Genomic DNA, 17,329 nt, shown 5'->3' with positions numbered 1-17,329 from the left:
TTTTTGTTTATTAATGTGCCACTTTTACCAAACACTTTTGGTGTGTGAATGAGTGTGTGAGAGAATGCATTAGTGATGTGTGCACATGTATGAGCGAGTTAATGAATCACTAATCTTTATTGTGAAGTCAAACTGTTGGTCCACAAAGATGGAATTCCTTTAGATTAGATTTTGGGTCTTTTATTAGGATAAAGAGCTGTGATGCATCAAACAGTAGCAGACGACTGGCCCCCAAAGGGTCTTTCCATTCTTTTGCCTCTACAGGACGCAGTCCATTCAGAGACCCCCTGTGAGGGCAGCAGGACTCAAAAGAGGTTCTTTACTTCTGTCATTGAAGACACCAATAATTTACTGACCAGCTCAGCTTGACATTTACTCAAATACTTAGAAACACAAAAACTTGTAGTCTCTTGTACTTCTTATCTCTTGGGGTGGGGGTTGCAAATTTAAAAGAGGGGGAAATTCATTATTTTATTTATTGCATTAGTTTCTGTTGCTGCTATAGTGACTGTTACCCTCTTGACCTTTTGTTGGGGTTTCATCGAGGTCACCATGCCAGGTGCACATACTGTATGTAATGCATTTCACTTAATACACTATAGTTCAAAAGTTCGGGGTTGGTACGATTTTGTATTGTTTTTGAATGTTTCTTATACTCCTCAATGCTACATTTAATTGATCAAAAAATTAAAACGGTAATGTAAAATATTACAATTCAAAATAACTTTATTTGTGACACTGGACCACAAAACCAGTCATAAGGGTCAATTTCTCGAAATAAGCTTTCCATTGATGCATGGTTTGTTAGGATCGGACTATATTTAGCCAAGATACAACTATTTGAAAATCTGGAATCTGAGTGTGCAAAAAAATAATAATAAAAATAATATATATATATATATATATATATATATATATATATATATATATATATATATATAATATTATATATGAAAATCACCTTTAAAGTTGTCCAAATGAGTCCTTAGCAATGCATATTACTAAACATAAATTAAGTTTTGATATATTTATGGTTATTTATTTATTATACAAAATATCTTCATGGAACATGATCTTAACCTAATGATTTTTGGCATAAAAGAAAGTTTATAATTTTGATACATACAGTGTATTTTTGACACTTGCTACAAATATACCCAAGTGACTTAAGACATTTCAGTTACATTTCAGTATTTTAAAATGTTGTTTACTCCTGTGAAGGCAAACCTGAAGCAGGCATACTCCGCTCTTCAGTGCAACATGATCAAATATGCAGATTAAAACATTTCTTATCAATGTTAACAAACAGTTGTGCTGTATTGTGGAAAACATATATTTTTTTAAGAACTCTCCTATTAATAGAAATGTAAAAAGAACAGCATTTAATCAAAATGGTAATATTTTGTAACAATATCAATGTCTTTCCTTTCATTTTAGATACATTTTATGCATCCTTAAAAACAAATCCTAGTGGGCCCAAACCTTTGAATGGTATTGTATACTATTATAATAACTTTCTGTGTATCAATGTGGTTATTGCAGCATCGTCCCTGTAGTTTTAACAAATACAGGCAACTATCTGAATTAGCTGTATACTCAGTCTTTAATGTCAGTTCATAAAGTTCATGTCTCTGTCAAGAATCTCAAACCAGTCATTATGGTTCACTTAGGTTATGCTGTTGTCTGGGACACAGAGATGCTGATTTAATAATATTTTAAGGCTGTTCTTTTGTGACATTTAGACAAAGTCCTTGGCAACTCAGACACCAATTATTTGGATAATTTTTATTTGCCTCATTTAGCATCAGCTAAAAATAAGTAGTCATTATTTCCTAATAACTGTAATTGATTTACTTTGGATTCCAGCTTATATGTCATTGGGGCGCACTCTGCACCAAGTGATCCTTAAAGGTAACGAAACATCAGAATTATAGTTTTGAATCACTTGAACATGGGAGTACATGTGTGAGGGGCCACACTGGGCAGAGTCAATATTAAATAAAATTTCAATGTCTGAAGAACCTGGATCAAACCCACACCTGCACAATGTTTGATGTAAGTAAATCACTTCTCTAAGTAATAAGATAATGTTTTTTAGGACAAAAAAAAAAAAAAGATTATGAAGCCACTCTCAATACAGTCATAATGACTTGAGCTTTGTAAATTATGTATTTTTAAATCATGGATTTAACTTTGTGCTCAAAACATACCACTTCTCTTACCACCACAGACTACTGCCTCTAAATATGGTCGGGGTATTTCTGAAATGCGAACATGTCTTCAGTTCATTCTTTAAATGTTTTCCCCTCTTCTTTTATTATAGCGCAAGTTATCTTATAACAATGTCCAAACTTTCCCCCAGCACAGCAAAAAAGCATAAGGAAGGCTTGCTAACTTAACTGTTGAAATACGCTTTACAGGTTTTCTACAAATTCTAAATGTTGTACAGTAGCACTATAAAAGAAATTTAACGTTTCAGAATGTATAATACTATTCAGTATTATAAAAAAACAAACGGTGTAATACTGTACTTTGACATGGTAAAAAATACAATAAAATGCTGTATTCAATATTACTGTAGTTAGTGTTACGGTAATTTTACTGTTGAATGAATTACAGCAACTACTGGATAATTGTTGCCAGTAAGTTACTGCTAATTTGATGAAATTTTTTTTTACAGTGTATATAACCAAATTATCCAAACCTGATCCATATTAAACTGCTTAAAAAAACTGAATGCATTACTAATTTTAATTCTAAGCCTTACACAAGGTGTTGTTTACTTCTCTAAACACATAGCCAATGTATCGTGCCACCACGAGGTGGCTTGTGCAAACTTGGCCTGAAATTTATGCATTTAAAGATTCTAAACAAAATGCCTTGGAGCACAGCCAAACACGCAATTAACAGAGAGAGAGAGACGGACCTCGCTGCATGGTTGGTTTAGCATGTGGATGCAAACTACAGTGCTGTCTTAATTTGAGATTTCCCGCGGGACACGTTCCATTGGGCTGTTTTTCTGTGGAGGCCCATCCGGCACCCAGTGTTGACATTTCCACTGTCTGTAAATAAAACCAGGGCTAAAGCTTGAGCTTGAATATTTTTATTACCGCAGCTGCATGCCATTGTAAAATTAATGGTTATGTATACAGTACATTTAATTTTACTAAGGGAGGCAGGTGCTGTAATAAAAATCTTAATATTCTATGAAATTTCATCAGCTGTTTTAATGGAAAGCAAGTGTAGTTTATTAGCACTTTTTGTTCTCAAAAATGTTTTATAGGGGAAACTGGGGAGTGTTGTAAGATATTTTGTTACTTTAAGTTATAACACCAACAGAAAACTTTCATGTTTTTTTTTTAATTTTGTGCAGGAGCTCAAAATTATTTTACTGATTAAATATCATACCACATCCATACCATTTTATTTTAATTATTAAAAAATAACACCAACTTATAAACTAAACAGATATATCCTATAAGTTCATGCCTCAAAACTGTATTTTGTCCATCTAAATCTTCTATAACTTATACTATCATCTTCGAGGTTGTTGGCCATATTAAATGCGTGTCGTGCAGGCTGATGGTGTTGCACTCCCGGTGTTGGGTCTCTCTCTGGTTTGATGCTGTAAGGCGTGTCTGGCTGCTCTCCATGTGATACTGATGGGAGGAGGGCTGCTAAAAGTGAACCTACAGACCCTTTTCAACAATTTCCAAAGCAGACAACCCTCGGGACGGACTGCAGGACGCATTTATACGGGCTGTTGGATACCTACTTCCTTTTGAACGCTCGTTATTTGACTAAGAGTGGAGAACAGCGACGTTATTCATCATGGGAGCGACACCATCCGTGCAGCGGGATGCGAAGAGCCCTGAAGATGCGCCAGAGGACATCGGCGCGGAGCTCGGCGACACTCAAGATGGAGAAAACGGAGACGGAAAGGTAACACTAGGTTTGAAAAGTAATATTGTCGCTCTGAGATGACGTTTTAGATGTGTGTGGGGATATTAGAGGAGCAAAACACTCGACAAGCTCATTTAAGTGTCCCCGTTTGGGACCCCCTGAGTCAGATGTGTGGCGCAGCTAGTTATTGAGCTGTGCTTCATGTAAACACCTGATACCTCCTCACACACAGCTGTGATTGCGATAGCCGCTTTTGTGATTCGCTTTAGCAGGTACTCGGGAAACGTTGAAACGGGTTTGCTTATGTCTATTCTTAGAGCTAAAGTTTAATGAGTATATTTGCAGTAATGCAGTGTTGTTGTCAGATTGTCTCCACCGGTTAATTAGCTTCAGCTTTTTTATTTTATTTATTTATTTATTTATTTATTTATTTATTTAGATCCAGAAAACATTGGATGTCGTCAGGGAAGAGAAAACTGAGATATGACTGCATTTCTATCCCATTCCCAATTTCCCATGATGAAGGTGCATGTCTTCAATATCTTATGACATCGTGAGTCAGATATAGTCTATCCTGCTGGGTGGTCTCTTTGGTGTTTGAATGTGTTTATTTGCTTGACATCATACTATTATCATTATCATTCAAGTTCTGCTTCTGAATATATCATTCAAAAACAGCAGTGCTTTCATACTGAATATTAGCATGAGGCTGCAAAATTAATCATAGTCATATGTTCATATTATCACAGCATGACTACAAATGAGATATAAGTTTTATGCAGGAGTTCTAAACAAAGTTATTGAGGATATAGGCAAATAATTTGGCCAGTATAACTTTTCATATGTTCTATACATTTTTGAATGCTTTGTGAGTTTCTAAGCAACAAATGGACTGTAACAGGTTGAGTGAAGAAACACAAATTTCCCTTCTTCCTCCAAGTATTTTGTAATCACTCCGTTTATGATCTACTCCAGGTTTTTTATTTTCTTCCCACTGATGAAAAAACAAACAAACATTGTTCTCAAACATACACTCCAATTACAATTCATAACTATATTAGGTTGACAAATTGATGGCTGATTTGCATGAATTTGTACGATCTGCTTATTCTCCAATGATGGTTTAGACATGGATCCTCATGAAAACTTTTTATTTTTATTTTTATTTTATTTTTATTGTATTTTTGTACAAATCAAATTGTACATATTAGTCGCCACCTCATAAAATAGTTAAGTCATCATGAGATTGGGTTGGCTCCAACCATTCTGGGAGTTTTTCACTCTTGCGTGATCCCTTACTTAATTTAGAGACACAAATTTGCACTATGCTGTTATTACTTGCCATGTGCCAAATCACGGGGTGCATAACTTACACCTTGCTGTTATATTGCTTGAAAGCTCTATGTATTGAAATGACGGGATAATGTAGCAAGCAGAAGCTATCCAAAAACTCAGGGGTTTACCAAGAATCGGAGGATGATTTTTGATGGGATAACGGGAAATCATTTTATTATGATATATTATACAGTTAGATTATTTCAAGAGTTGCTTGAGTGAGTCTTAAAAGGACTGGTTCGCTGACATATACAAAAGCGCTATACAAAATAAACTTGAACTGAATTGAATATGAATTCTCCCCTCGTGTCGTTCCAAGCCCAAGACTTATTTTCTTCGATATTTCGAAGAATGCTAGTAACAAATAGTTTTGTTTACCATTGATGAAAAACGAAAGTCTGGTCCAGGTTTGGAACGAGGCATGAGAGTGAGTAAATGATGACAGAATTTACATTTTTGGATGAACTGTCCCTTTAAGTATCATGGGATAACTCCTGAATGTTGTTTAATTAGTCCACACTATAATCTACTACTATACCAGTAATTGAAACATTTTTTGGCATAAAACCTATGACAATTTCATCTGATGTTAACACAGTCAAATCCAGTATTGATTACTTTTATTATTTAAAAAGTGCTTTTACAAAAACCATAGAGAAAATAATTGACAAATGCATTACAGAGATGATCCCGGTGTATCGATTTTGCATATTCGGAAGTGGAAAGCGTATTCATTGTAGATGCTCTTGTATATCTACCAAATTCAGTCTGGAGCTGAGAAAATGTTAGTTTTGTATGTTGTTATTTTATTTATTAGAGATCAGCACAACAACAGTGTTAATTATGAAACTATACCCAACAGACCACAGCTTGTTTTAGGAGAGAAGTGTGCAGAAATACGATGGGACACATTTTGTTCTTGAAAAGAGTTACAATTCTATTGAAAGAAGGTACAAACAAGACAATGACCTTGCATTTTTTTCTCCCAGCATTTCATTCTTCTTCTGCAGCTGTTTAGTTTCTGTGAAGTGCATGAAGATTGTCTGACCAGCTGAGCTTGTATAGCCTACAATATGTGCCTTTTTTAACAGGCAAGCCTGAAAGAATAAACATGTAGTTGTTGGAACAAGACCGTAAACACAAAAAAACCCTGTCTGACTGAATTATGTGTAAATCTTAATCTAGACTGAAACATGTTGAAACCTGTGTGAGATATGGAATATTCAAAAGTCTACCGTTTGTTATTTATCAGATAAGGACCCCTTGAACAGGTGTGGTCTGGCAAGACAGTGTATGTCTGCATTCACTTAAGCAATACAACTGTGCTGTGTATACAGCATTTGTGTGAGGCGCCCTACTGGAGATGTGGTAGATAAACTTCCTCTCTGGCATGCATAGGAATTTTAGTCATTTCTCTCGCTCTTTCACACACACTTGCGCTAACTTAAAATGGGTCAAAACAAAACCTAGATGAGATTGAGCACCATCTCCTCACATTTTAACATTTCCTCCCCTTGAAATGCCTCCAAAACACTAAAAAAAAAAAACAGGGGCTGAAGCTCGGCGCTCGACTCTTTTCAGACTCTTTGCTGTGGATTCAATGCTAAGCCCCAAGACTTAATTACAAACATTAACTCACAATGATGCCTATGTTTCCCTTACTATAAGATACACACTTGGGCCTTTTTCCAAACCAACAAAGCACTGATTGACAAGTCCATTAACACCCTTTAGTTATCTGGAGTAGATTCTCGCTTTTCAAAGTCTGAAAACACTCAAAACCTTCAATAAGCTTGCATAAACTTGTTTAACTTTATGAAGGATGGTATAAAACCCTTTATATGTCAGAGCGGTAATGAGAGAAGGGTGGTGTGGGAGCGTTTGCAATCAGATAAGAGCCTTATAAAGGATGGGACCCGAGAAGAGAGGGGAGGAGTGGAGAGCGAAGAGAACAGAGGGCCTATTTAGGATGGGTTGGAGGACAAGTCCCGGGGCAGAGGGGTGCTGTGTGTGCATCGGCCCGAGGAAAGAGAACTAGAGAGAGAGAGAGTGATGCAAGGAGGGGGACGTGGGTGGAAGGTTGTTGGTTTGAATGGGAACATATCACATAGAAAGAGTGAAAGAGAGGGCACTGCGAAGGAAAACAACTAGATGGATAATTAGCACGTGCTTTGCTACTGGGGGTGACGAGAACAGTAAAGGAGAGAGAGAGGGGTGCATTTTTCTTTTTGCAAGTAAAAAGAAATGAGTAAACATTTGTTCAAAAGGTAATAAACACGAGATGGCATGCTGATTCTTGTGCAGTCACACTGAATAAAGGTAATGTTGAATACAGAACACAGGTTCTGAATACAGGTTAGTTTTGTGGTTGTTATTATTATAATTTTTGCACCTTAAGGTTAATCATCTAAATGATTAACTCATCTAAATGAGTATGAGCCTAGGACCTGCTGACCACTTGAATAGTATATATTCAATGCAATGTCCAATGACAGTTTTCAAATGCAGTAAGGGAAAGGGAAAGTATGAAAAGACCATTAGTCACTTAAAGGCACTTAAAATATTTCACATAAATGAAGGATTCAGATGGAGAGTGTCATCAGCCAGGGAGAGGGAAGGTGCCAGAGAAGGAAAATCGATTTAGTTTTAATATCTGGTTTAGAAAAGAAAATGATTTTGTGTGCTTGATTCTTTTTTTCTTTTTATATGGTCTGTTAATCAGGTGTTAAGTGAGTGTTCATAGTTTTTTGTTGGACAATTACATCAGTTATTAGAGGGAGCATCCTGTTTCAGAGCAGGACTTCATTTCCAGAAAAGGAAATTAGAAGAGGCATGATGTTCATGAAGTTACTTCCTGTTTAAAGATCCAGTTATTCTCCTGATTGTGTGTTATTTAGAGCAGAAATTTAAGCTATTAAAAAAGGGATGAAAATTAAATTAGTGAAAGGAATACAAATATTACATAATATTTCTATATCAATTAAATGCTGTTCTTTTGAACTCTGTATTCATGAGAGAATTCTGTATGATACATTTTGTATTCATGTTTTTTTCTACCCAAAAAAATAAATAAAAAGGCAGTACAACTGTTTTCAACATTGATAATAATACAGAATGTTTCGTGCATCAGATCTAAATATAAATGTTGTTTTCTGAGGAATTGTGTGACACTGCAGACTGGATTAATGACTGCTGAAAATACAGCTTTTCTATCAAAGGAATACATTACACTTCAAAATATATTCAAATGGAAAACAATCATTTGAAATTGTAGATCATATTTCAAAATATGATTGTTTTAACAGAATTTTTGATCATATAAAAGCAGCTTTGGTGAGTATAAGAGACTTACTAATAAAAAATATTGATGTGTTGTCATTGAATCCTTTGCTAATGTTGTCTGTGGTTTGTTGTTTACAGAAAAAATAATCATCAAACTTCTGAACCAAATTTGTGTTTAGAAATACAGACAGTCTTTTCATTGATTCTGACTCTGCTGGTGCCATCTCAATTTCCCTCTCTCTTTGACTCTTAATTTGCCTCTCATTGGTGCTCTCTTATTAGAAAGGACCTGTTTACATGGGTCAAAATAGATGGCTTCTATTTTCACCAGCCAGCTCCCACTGTCCTCCTCCATCACATTCACCCTCTTTTTTGTGTTTCCACTCCCCTCCTCCCCTCTCTCCCACTTTAGAAGTGAAGTTGGCCTCATAAAATGTTAATAAGTGCCAGAGTTACATAAAAACACAGTCTTCCAGAATAGAAAAAAACAGAGGCCAGTGAGGACAAAGGTAGAAAGAAGAGACTGTTTATAATACACGAGGCATCCTTTGACATATCTTCTTTAATTAACAATATGGAGCAAATAAATATTTAATTCCTTTTCTCAAGTAAACAAGCAATGTTATTCCCTCATCTTCTAAGCTACCCTTCACTGGCAGTGGGCTTGTGCTGATAAAAGCAAAGCACTCTCTTCTTGTGGACATCCCTGGCTAAGTGCTTTCATCAGGAGCCAGCATCAATAACGTTTCATTACTGCCCTGCCAGAAAAAGACAATCCCTGTCAACCGTTTACTTTTGTCTGCACTTCACAGTTCAAGAAACCTATTGTGCTGCCGAACAACAACTAAAGGCTCCTAGATGTGCAGGCTTCACAGCTTATTACAGAAGTAGTGGAGACTATCGACTTATAGCTCATTTGAAGATAACCATCATCCGGAAGCTTCACTAGGATGGATTCTGGAAGTCTTTTGGATTTGAAAGTGAATCCTCAACCACAGGTGCCTGAGTGCTTTTGAATATGTACATTTGACTTAAAAATGTGGGTTAAATTATTGGCATCTTTGTGCATACTGTTTCCAGTTAAATTAAATCTGCGAACAAAGGAAGATGCCATAAAAACTACAGTGTAATGAGTTATGGCAGATTGTGTTGTCCAGCTGGTCCTGGGCTGTTCGCATGCGAGTTTTATTGCTTTTAGATGATGTCATAACCCTTGTTTCTCTGTAAATAAGCAAACACAGCCTCCACAATATTTACAAGGCGGATTTTTTAAAACTGGCCATAAAAGTCATAGATGCTCTTTTCTGTGCAGTGTTTTTGTTATGCATGTAGCAATCAGCCTTTGAATCAAAGAGATTATGCAAATACAAACACTCCTACACAGTGTAATAATGATGATGTCAACTAAATTGAGCAGAAGCCACAATCAGTGGATGATTCTGTCATCACAGACAGGGACCACTCCCATTCAAATGAACCCCAAAACAGATGATCTGATATGTGTTTGTTCCTGAAAAAGAAGAGATGGTTACTGAGCTTCAGCTGAAATTTTTGCAAAACATTTTGACTGCTATTTTTCCCCCAGCAATTTAACGTTGCATTTACCTCGTGAAAAGCATTTCCTATTGAAGATGACAGCAATAATGCATCAAATCATTACAGAGATTACAGCATTACATTGTATATATCCAGGCATATCCGTGTAGACGAGTACATGAGTATTATGCCATGCAAATGTATTTTTGGCAGTTGTGCTTATGCCTTATTTGCAGAATATCTTTATTGAATCTGGTGCAAAAATGCAGGCATCATGTGCAAATAAACAATGGTAGATCAGTCTTTGTGAATTTCCCTTAATGTAGCATTTTCCTAGTTTATGAATGTATTCCATTTTAACAGTGTGGGTGGGCTTTAGCTGTGCCCCTTAAGGAGTTGTAGTTCAATGATTTCAATGAGATGTAGTAATTAAAGTGTGGATTCCATTTGCCAGGCGAGGGAGTCATAAGGCTTAGTCAGATTTGTCTTCCTACTCTCCTAACAGCCCTTAAATCTGACCAAAATTCATCTGTCATGACAATCGTGGCAGATGTAAAGGCTTCTTGATAAATCCTTTTATTCACATTAAAGAATAAACTTCTGCTGTGCGAGTTAAGAGTGAATAATATTTGTTCCAGCTGTTTGTGGAGCTCTCATCAAGATCCCTTAACTGATTTCGAATTACTGATGAAATGGAGAATACAGGACGTTTGATAGCAGAGTGTAACTGTGCTGGCTGTGAGTAAAATCAATATATAACAATGACAAAATTCACATTAAGAAGATATAAGAATTCAAAACATTCAGTATCTCCCTTCCACCAATATGGATCAATGATTTTTATCAGCTGTGATATAAAGTAAACAGGAACACTATTATTTTCCCGCACATCTAAGCATGTTGTTTCTATAGGATCTGGAGCTTCTAACGGCAGCTGCAGGGATGCAATGACTTTACCAATTAATGTGAATTTACTCCACCATTTTGAGTGTTACTCTTTCTCCCATTCCTAGTAATATGAGCGATCACATTGCATCACATGACGCGAGACATCACATCGCTTGCTATTGTAACCTAGGCACAGTTCACATGCCTTCGGTTTCATATTGTCCTTGTGTTGTTTGCTACTTTGGCTTTGTAGAACAGCTAAACAAAGAAGGAAGCCAGATGAGGAGTTAAGGACTTCCTTTTTCAGACACATGCACTGATTCTCCTTCACTGCAGTGCAGATTCTCATCAGCTTAGTGCTGTACCTAAAATAGCCAGCTGCTATCCTCTCTCTCTCTCTCTCTCTCTCTCCCTCTCACACACACATACATACACACTGTCCTTCAAATAACCCTCCTTCATCTTTGAAAGACAAATCATGACTCATGCCTCTTGACGAACTGCTGTGATCCCTGTTTCTGGTAAAGGTGCACATGTTTCTGTATATGCGAGTGTTTGGGGAGGAAGTTCGAAAACACATATCAAATTTGTAAGTGTTCAGGGAGAGCTGTAAAATCTCAGCGCAATCATGTATTGATTGAAAGGTCATATATCGCTCTGGTTTACTGCAGTGCCAGGGCATTTAGAAATGTTATCTTAAAACCTACACTGACCTACTGTCAGGAGATTTAGAGAACACAAAAGTCCTAGAATGCACTGTAGTACACACTGGTTGAATTGTCTGGCTTCATTAGAGATGGTAGAGATGGACTCTTATCACTGGCTGAGTAAGAAGAAGATATGCAAGATTCATATACAATGGTTATAAAAGCAGAGATGCTCATAGGTAAAAGCTGATATTATTAAGCTCATATTAGTTCAGGTAAAAACATTTTAGTAATTAGTAATTTCTTTATTACTCACCCTCATGTTGTTTCAAACCTGTATGACTACCTGTCCAACACAAAATAATATATTTTGGAAACACACATTTCTCAAAATATATATTTTGTATGTTCCACAGAAGAAAAAAAGTCAAAAATGATGACACGATCTTCATTTTTGGTTGAACTATACACTTTAAGGTTTTTTTGAAAGCATTTGTGAATGTGCATGTCTCCACCAAATTTTGTCATATGCCTTTACCACAGTAACATTGTTAAGGCATAAAATAAAATCAGGCAGCATGTGATAATCACTAAAAGCTCAGTTCCTTTTGTCTGAAACATTTCTGTATCTTCTTTGGTTGGATAACAACATCATGTGGCTGTTGGCAGCAGTGTGTGAACTAATTTTCCTGGTGTTGTATCTAATCTTCTCCGGTCTCCTGAGAAAAAGCACTTTGTGTCTGTCCAACAACAGATGGGAAATGTCATTTTAACGTGTCAGCAGTCACAGTTTGCGAAAGTGTATTAAAAACCCAGTATCACTGACAAGTAGTTTGTTAAGTTTGTTAGGACGGTGGCAAGTTGACAGGTGAATTAAATACTGGTTTTGATGGATCCTATAAATAGGGCTTTTTAGTGCAGAATTTTTTATTGATAACATTGTTCATATATTAGGAGAACTATCCCTTTTTTTCTGCAGTGATTTAACCAATGCAGTTTCTCCATCTCCACCAGATCCCTTAAACTCCAGAATGCTGTTTCTTCAAAATAACAGGAGAGTCACATCTGAACTGTTCCTTTCTCCTTATGATCTGAATCACAGGAGGACCCTTGGGATTGAGCAAGAGGAGCAGGTTTATTGTTTCAGATGGACTGTGGGGGCGCTGAATCTGGGACGGTCTGTCCGATCTGCCAGAGACACAGGGAGGTCCTGTCCTATCACAATGATGTTTGATCATGAGGGTGGCCTTAGTGACAGCTGTTTGGGGAGTGGAAGGAACAGAATACAGGAGGCAGGAGACAAATAAGGGGTCAGGCAAATCAGGAAAAAGCACAGTTGGGTGGCTCGCAGCTTGGAAGACTTTCTGCATGGACATTTCTATGTACAAGTTCCTGGAATTTGTAACAGAATCGCTCCTTTTTTGTATATAGTTGCGAGTCGGTGCCAAAAAATAAATTCCTCCTCCATCGAACAAGAAGTAAAGAATTCACTGCATATGTTTCCATGAAACAAACAAATCTGAAGCCAACGTGAAGGAAGTTTTAGCAAAGCGAGCACTTAATCCCTAACTGCCTTGCAGATATGTGGTTTATCAAGTCAGGGTGAAGAAATGCATAGCTGTCACTATGCTATTTGTAAATGTGAAGCTCAAATGCCATAAATTTGCCACAGTCTAATAAGTTTAGGCAATAAGATGATGTGTTTGTCTGCCTTTGAAACCACAGATTTTCCCCTTCAGTGTGTGAGAAATGGTCGGTTTGGAGTGTGGCGCTCTGGGTCTGATTCAGACTTTGAGAAGGCTGATGATTTGTAGATCTCAAAGACTGTTGTGATCTCGAGCAGTGTTACTGATTCAAATCAACTTACATGTACATTTAATATGATTACGTGTGCAAGGGTGCAGTATATTTCAGTGGCCTGTTTGTCAGGATCAAGTTGTAAGCACTAGCCAGTAAAATAACTGGGGCAGTTTACCAAAGTAATACTACACAAGTGTAGATTGCCTGTGAAGTAAGTGACTGAACTAAGAGAGACTGAGGTTTGCTGTGTGTTGCCAGAGGCTGATCACTTCACATCTGTGTTTGTGTCAAATGAGATGATGTATGCAATTGGTGGCCTCTCCAGTACTGAGTATGTTTTACCCAAGTGTGTCTGTGTGTGTAAATCCCTACACAAAGCATGTACTTTTCTCTCGTGCTGGATGAATAGTTTACTGTCAAGTTTAAGTCAAATAAGATGAATATGTATAATGTGTGTACATCAAAAACAGCTAAATTAGAGAAGTAAATCTTCTCCAAAAAGATCCTGACAATCATTGATTTAAATTAAATTGAAATGCCTAAAAAGAGTATGGAAATTATTTGGAAACCATTTCCCCTAAACCAACAACGAATGAAAGCATGGTGTTTTGGATCCCAATGACTTTTATTGAATGGGAGTTCTTCAAAATATGAGTTCAAAAATAAAAAATAAAAACACTTTTGTATCCTGCTGAATTTTCTTACTAGCCTATGCCTTTAATAACGAAGCAGTGTGCTAAGCAATAGGTGAAAGCAAGAGGATACAGTGAAAAACTGTTTGGTGGCTTATAGTTTGTTGTATGAGGGAGGTTTATTTTCTCAACTGGGAGTTGTGTTTGTGTTTGGAACATAAACAGTGTATAATCATGCATCCATCATGAGATCTCAAATGCTAACCTCAATTACAGTTTCTCTGCAAGCAGATTACAATACAGCAAAAGCAAGCAATGAGGTTAATAGTCAGTAACAGAGCTTCAGAGTGGAAATAATATCCCAGCTGGACAATTGAGCAATGTGGATTCAATTCAATGACTGTGGTCTATTATGATTCCCTGTGGTCTAAAATGTTTATCATCCCTCTGACATCAGAATTTGTATTAATGTCAAACATTTTAGGGCCAATATTCAGTTATATGTCAAACCTCATTACACAAAATACTTTGTTTCGCCCATAGTAATTAGGCTTCATGTACAATAATTGTAATAGCTTTCCTTGTGGTAATCAAATTGCTTAGAGGGACAGTTCACCCAAAAGTAAAAATGATTAGTCATAATTTACTCACCCTTATGTTATTCCAAACCTGTACAACTTTATTTCTGTGCAACATAAAAAAGGCATTTTTTCTGAATTCTATGGAGAAGGGAAAAAACTTTTAAGACAATTTTCAAATGACCTTCCTCTGTGTCCACAGAGGAAAGTAAGTCATGCTAGTTCGAAATGACACCAAGATGAGTAATAAATGAAGGCAGAATATTTGGGTGGAGTATCCCTTAAAGTAAGAGTACTTAGCTCCTCTATTTCAGCCTTTCTGCTGCTGATTTTGGATGTAAAATCATACTTTCCTATAGACTCCTTTGATAACATATTCTATCATCTATCAGTCCCACAGGGTTCAGTGTTCTGACCTCTGTTATTGTCTGTCTACAGCTTGATTATACATGTTTTTGCTTATCACCCTTACCAAAAAGTGTAATGTATAGTATAATTCAAGTTTATTTTATTAAGTATACTTATTTAAAGTTCAAGTATATTTGAAGTATTTCAATACTCCCTGGGACTGAATTGGCCCACTTTCTAGTATATAAAAGTATTCCATAACGTTACAGTCAGTTTTGATGCTGTTTCATGTCAGATTATTGTGTTAGATTACATTTGTTAGTATCTGTTGTTCCTTTTTCTTTATAACTTTTTTTTTTTTGGAAATTCTGTGCAGAAAATTTGTACTAGCGCCCTCTACCGCATAATAATGAAAATACGGATTCTAGGAGTATAGCTCAAATATATTTAGAATTTTTGTAAGTATGAGTCAAGTATACTTAAATGTCATTTTAAGTATATTTCTGTGGAGTACACAAAGCCCATTTCTGAGAAGTACATAAAAAGTAATCTAAAAGCATACTTTCCTATTTTTAGCTTGAATAAACTTTTTCGTAAGGGCACTTCTATAAAGATGATTCACAGTTCTACATCTTATGTCCCCTTTCGTCTGCAGAAGTGATCTCAGTCGCATCTCTGACCACTCTGAACTTGGAAGGTTTCTTATAATTAACTCATCCCCTGCTGCTCTCCATTCTCCATTCTTACAATTGGCAGAATTAGATTTGAACACTTTTTTTCTAGCCTACAATACAGGAAAGTGCTGGCGTCCTTTTAGATACAGGCAGCGACTGAACCATACATCAGGCACATACATCATTGTGTAGTCCTCCATGTGTCTATCCAGGTTAGGACATTTCTCTGTTTTTGTCTTCCAGTGTTGAAATGGCACCCCATAAATACACTTTTGACTGTTCTTACTGACATATCTACAGAACAGTTTTCTGAAAAATACTTTTAAAATTAAAATATACCCTTACAACTAACCAAAACAGATATTCTATAATATTCTATGTTTTTATAAGTTTCTTGATGTTAATCAAATGGTGAAGAGATATCCCTCTACTTTCTGGACCTCTCACAGTCTATATGGCATTGCGTGTTATGCATGCATGTAAAATTTGGAGTCATATATCATGGTTATAGTAATGTTGTCAGTGTTGCTGACATATATTACTAGCCTTGGCTTTCAGTTTTATGAGCTATATGAGAATTCAATATACAGTAAATTACACCCTGTTGAAGGACATTTTTACACTATAATTCATCTTAAGGTGTTTAAATTGGCATTTAAGTGACTGAGGCCACAAGTTCAGGTGTTTTGCAAAATCTTAATTATTTATATTTTCACACCAAGAGACCAAGGTTTGTCCATTGATGTTTCATTTTTCATTATTTAGCAAAAAATAAGAGACAGACACACAACAAATCCACTTTTAAATATATCTTATGTTCATACACTGATCACTTATACGGGCTCCATCTGTTGATGGGCATTTTAAATCCAGTTTTCAGTCAGTTTTGTAAACTTTAACAGTCCAAAATGTTATGAACACCAAGGGACTCTTGAAAACTTTAGAAGGTCACATCTGAAAGATGACTGCCATTTGGAGTATTCGACAACTGGATGGATGTTTAAGACAGCATGAATTCTCCTCTGCTTTGCTGTCTTTCCCTGTCCTACAGAAGAGAGATTTGCAACCTCTCTGCAGAGTGATTTGTGGGATGGTGCCGAACTGAGCATTTTGACTGCAGAAGAGGAGGGAGGAAGAGCAGAGAAAAGGAGTCTGACAGATCAGTGCAACACAGGGCAGCAGAACAGATGGAAGCATGAAAAAGACTGCAAGATTGCAAAAAGGTGTATTTCCAGATAATACAAATTTAGGAAGGACATAGGAAAGCAATTGTTTTTAAATGTACAGCATACTGAAAACAGCGGAGCACAAGGCCAGTCACAATTCACAATCATAACAACACACTAACACCTGATGTCACACCTCTGTGCAAACCTTCCACTGACAAGTGTGTGCTACCATAAAGACAAAATGTGTTTACCTTTACTTATTTCAGAAAAACAACTGTCACACTTAAAAACGGTTGTTAAATGTCCCAGTGAGTTACAATCTTAGAAAAGGATCAAGTGTGTCACCAGCAGGCTCAAATATTGTAGCTTTTGAGTACATCAATTTGATCTAGAAAATTAAAGAATCTCTTTATTTCACTATGTATGCATTTATTTGATCACAAATACAGTAAAACAATAAAATTTTGAAATATTAATGAACCTTAAAATAACTTTATAACTTAATATGTTTTCAAATGTCATTTATTCATGTCCTGG

The 17,329-nt window shown here is 36.3% G+C and overlaps 1 protein-coding gene across 1 annotated transcript in view; it reads left to right on the top strand.

Moving 5' to 3' along the window:
* The first annotated feature begins 3,680 nt into the window (after positions 1–3,680).
* Positions 3,681–17,329, top strand: part of LOC113063146 (A-kinase anchor protein 12-like) — a 35,332-nt gene continuing 21,683 nt past the window's right edge. Inside the window, 1 exon segment of the mRNA XM_026233345.1 lies at positions 3,681–3,942. Coding sequence (XP_026089130.1) covers positions 3,832–3,942 — 111 coding nt within the window. The 5' untranslated portion in view covers positions 3,681–3,831.

This window comes from Carassius auratus, chromosome 45 (genome assembly GCF_003368295.1).
Source record: "Carassius auratus strain Wakin chromosome 45, ASM336829v1, whole genome shotgun sequence".
Classification (NCBI taxonomy): Eukaryota; Metazoa; Chordata; class Actinopteri; order Cypriniformes; family Cyprinidae; genus Carassius; species Carassius auratus.
Note: the sequence above shows the minus strand (reverse complement) of the source record. Positions and strands in the feature narration are given on the sequence as shown.